Source organism: Myotis davidii, unplaced genomic scaffold (genome assembly GCF_000327345.1).
Source record: "Myotis davidii unplaced genomic scaffold, ASM32734v1 scaffold175, whole genome shotgun sequence".
Classification (NCBI taxonomy): domain Eukaryota; kingdom Metazoa; phylum Chordata; class Mammalia; order Chiroptera; family Vespertilionidae; genus Myotis; species Myotis davidii.
The window spans coordinates 3,877,545-3,881,424 of NW_006286972.1; the positions used below are offsets into that span (position 1 = coordinate 3,877,545).

Here is a 3,880-nt window from a genome sequence, read left to right on the forward strand (position 1 = left end):
TCCTTCTGGACAAAGCCGTAGCAGCTGCAAGGGCCGAGGAGGGCTGGCAGCCGCTGCGGCAGCAGTGGCAACAGCAGCGGGGTGGTGGGGGTGGCACCTTCCCCTGATTGGCCTGGTTGCCTCCTGCAGAGGGAGAGGGAGGGCTAGAGGCAGCAGCAGCAGCAGCAGCAGCAGCAGCAGCAGCAGCAGCGGGGTGATGGGGGCAGCGCCTTCCCATGATTGGCCTGGTTGCCTCCGGGGAGCGGGCCTAAGCTGTCAGTAGGACATCCCCTAAGGGCTCCCAGACTGTGAGAGGGGGCAGGCTGGGCTGAGGGACCCCCACCCCTCTCAGTGTACAAATTTTCATGCACCGGGCCTCTAGTGTATATATATATGACGTGTCATCTGTGAACAGAGCACAGTGCTTATTAACAGATGGTGAGCGTGGACATCCTTGTCTGTTGCCTGATTTGGGGGAAGCACCAGCCTCTCACCAGGAAGCCTGGTGTTAGGTGTGCGCTTTTACAGGGTGAGAAAGTTTCCTTCTATTGCTGTTTTGCTGGGGGGTTTTAATCATGAAAAGGTGTTGACTTTTGTCAATTGCCTTTTCTGTGCCTAAGATGTTCGTGTGATTTTTATTTTTTATTCTACTGATATGATGTGTTACATCAATATTTGGATGTTAACCAGCCTTGCATTCCTGGGATAAAGCCCCCTTGCTCGTAACGTGTAACTGTTCTATGTTGCTGGATTTGTTCGCTAGTATATAAGGACTTTTGTGTCCACATTCACAAGAGATACTGGTCTGTAGTTTTTCTTTTAGTGTGTGATGTCTTTGTCTGGTTTTTGTATCCAGGTTATACTACTGTCCTCATAAAATGAGTTGGGAAGTGTACTGCCCTTTTATTTTCTTGAAAGTTCATTAAGAACTGGTTTTAATCCTTCTTTACTGGTAAATGCTTGGTAGAATTCGTCCGGGAAGCTGAGCTTTTCTTCACGGTTAGTTTTTGGATTATTAAGTATATTTCTTCACTTAAGATCTGTTCAAATTATCTATTTCTTAGTGAGTTTCAGTAGCTTATACCTTTTTTTCTTTTTTAAAAATATTTTGTTGTTGTTGATTTCAGAGAGGAAGGGCGCGGGGGGGGGGGGGGGGATAGAAACATCAATGATGAAAGAGAATCATGGATGGCTGACATGCCCTCTACTGGGGACCAAGCCTGCAACCTGGGCATGTGCCCTGACCAGGAATCCAACGATGATCTCCTAGTTCATAGGTTGACATCAACCACTGAGCCAGTCAGGCAGTGGTTTATATCTTTGTAGGAATTTGCCAATTTCTACGAAGTTATCTAATTTGTTGACATACAGTTGTTCATAGTACTATGTTAGAACACTTTTTGGAGCTAGAACAAAACTGAAGGACTCACAATCAAAGTAGCCATGACAGTTGGTACTGGCACAAGGGTAGACACACAAAGCAGTGGAATAGAGCTGAGAGTTTTGAAATAGTCTCATACATCTATGGTCAACCAATTCTTGACAAGAGTGCCCAAACCATTTAGTGGGGAAAGAATAGTATTTCGACATGGGTGCTGGGACAATAGGATTGCCACAGGCAAAGTAATGAAGTTAAGACCCTTACCTCACACCACACGCAAACATTAAATTAAAATGGACCAAGGTCCTAATGTAAGAGCTAAAACTACAAAACCCTTTTAAGAAAACATAGGAATAAACCTTCATGACGTTGGATTTGGCAAAGGGTTCTTACATTTGACAGCAAATGCCTAAGCAACAAAAGAAAAAAATAGATACACTGGACTTCATCAAAATGTAAGTTTTGTGCCTCAGAGGACAACATCAACAAAGTGAAAAGACAGCCCACAGTTGGGAGACTATATTTGCAAATCATATACCTCATAAAGGACTTGTATCTATACAATCAATACACCAAGAAAAAGAAACACAATGTAACCAAAAAGCAGGCAAAGAACCTGAATAGACATTTCTCCAAGGAAGACATATCAATGGCCAACCAGCCCACGAAATGATGCTCAACATCACTAGTCATTAAGGAAACGCAAAAGCAAACCACAACGAGACACATCTCGCACCACGAGTATGGGCTGGAATCAAAAAGCCAGATGACAAGTGTCGGTGAGGCTGTGGAGAAGGGAGAACCCTCACACCCCGCTGGTGAGAAGGTAGAACAGGCGGCCCCTTAAGAAATAGTCTGGCCATTCCTCAAACTGTTAAACATAGAGTTATCCTATGTCTCAGAAATTCCACCCTCGGTATATATACCTAAGAGAAATGAAAACACACACACAAACACACACACACACACAGACACACACACACACACAATTTATACACAAAGGTTCAGGGCAGCGTTATTCACATGAGCCAGAAGGTGGAAACAATGCAAGTGTCCACCAACCGCTGAATGGATAGAAAGTGGCCCACCCACGCGATGGAGTATTAGCCACGAAAAGGAGTGGCACACGGCAACGTGGACAGACCTCAAAAATGCTCCGCTCAGTGTAAGAAGCCAGACACAAAAGGCCACATGCTGTATGGCTCCCTCTACGTGAAATGTGTAGAGAAAGCCATGGAAAGCAGGTGAGCGCTGTTCCTGGCTGGGGGCACCTAAAGGTTTCTTTCTGAAGTGAGGAGGACGTCCTAAAATGGTCTGTGATGATGGCTCATGCATCTTTGAAAACACAAAGCCACTCAACCATAGGCTGTGAGTTAGTGCATGGCATGGCATGTGGATTGTATCTCAAGGGAGACCATGTCAGATTTCAACTACACAATCCTAAATGCTTGCATTTATTTGATTGTTGGCATGATTGATCTTTTAACTATACTTGATGCGAGCATTTCTGTCTTTTAAATTCCTGTTCACCTTTATTCACTTTCTTGCCATTTTTTTTAAAAAAAGAATAGGGATTTGGGCCCTGGTCACCTTTGCTGCCAATGGAGTTTTTCAAGCTCATCACTGGCCTCACTCTGGAAACACAGGGTCTCCCTTCCCGCTCACAGTCTGCGCACCAGAGCTGCTGCGGTCGCTGCTGTGCGCACGAGGCTGACATTAACTGGGTACTTCCTGTGCACAAGGCACGTGGTGGGAACCTCACACCCTGCCATCGTCAGCCAGGAGGACGGGAGTTCCAGGCAGGAGGTGGCTGGCCCTGCAGCAGGATTGGGGCGGCGAGGGGTCCCTGGCTCAGACCCCACACTAAACCCTGCCCCTGTGCGTTAATTCTTCACCTTTCAGGGACATTCTTTCCTTCCTTTATTCAACAAATACATATTGAGCTCCTACTGGGTGCCAGCCCTACTCTGGGCACTGAGCTGCATCAGCTACAAAGCAGGAAAGGCCTCCACAAAGTGGGATGAAGGGGATAAAGCAGGGGGGCGAGAGCAGAGGACACAGGGGATGACAGCCCCAGACAGGATGTGGGACCAGGGCCTGAGCCTCTCAGAAGACGATGGACAGTAGCAGCAATGTGTCCTCCCATGCCCCCAGGAGGCCGGTTCCCCACCCAGGGACACAACATTCCCGTGTGGTGACGTGGCCTTTCCCTCGGAAGGGCCAGCAGGAGGGGGACAGAGAGCTCCGCTGGCCGCAGAAAAGACGGCCCCCTTCCTAGGACCAGTGTCATCCCGTGTCCCCATGAGACAGCTGCAGAGTCCAGGTGCCCTGCCCGAGAACAAGGCCACCCAACAGGGCACACAGGGGACGGCGTTTCTTTCAAATAAAGGTCCTTGACCCGGGAAGTTAATATTTAACCAGTGTTTTCACCAGAGCCTCCCGGACACCGGGCACCACAGAGCATCCTCCAGAGAAAAAATGAGCCTGAATGTGGACTCATCCCCCACGCCCTCCACATAC

General features: G+C 47.9%; 1 protein-coding gene across 1 annotated transcript in view; it reads right to left on the reverse strand.

Moving 5' to 3' along the window:
* Positions 1–3,132, reverse strand: part of COL18A1 (collagen type XVIII alpha 1) — a 55,778-nt gene extending 52,646 nt beyond the window's left edge. The window contains exon 1 of the mRNA XM_015560679.1: positions 3,037–3,132. Coding sequence (XP_015416165.1) covers positions 3,037–3,132 — 96 coding nt within the window. The remainder of the gene's footprint in view (positions 1–3,036) is intronic.
* Between the last annotated feature and the right edge of the window lie 748 nt (positions 3,133–3,880).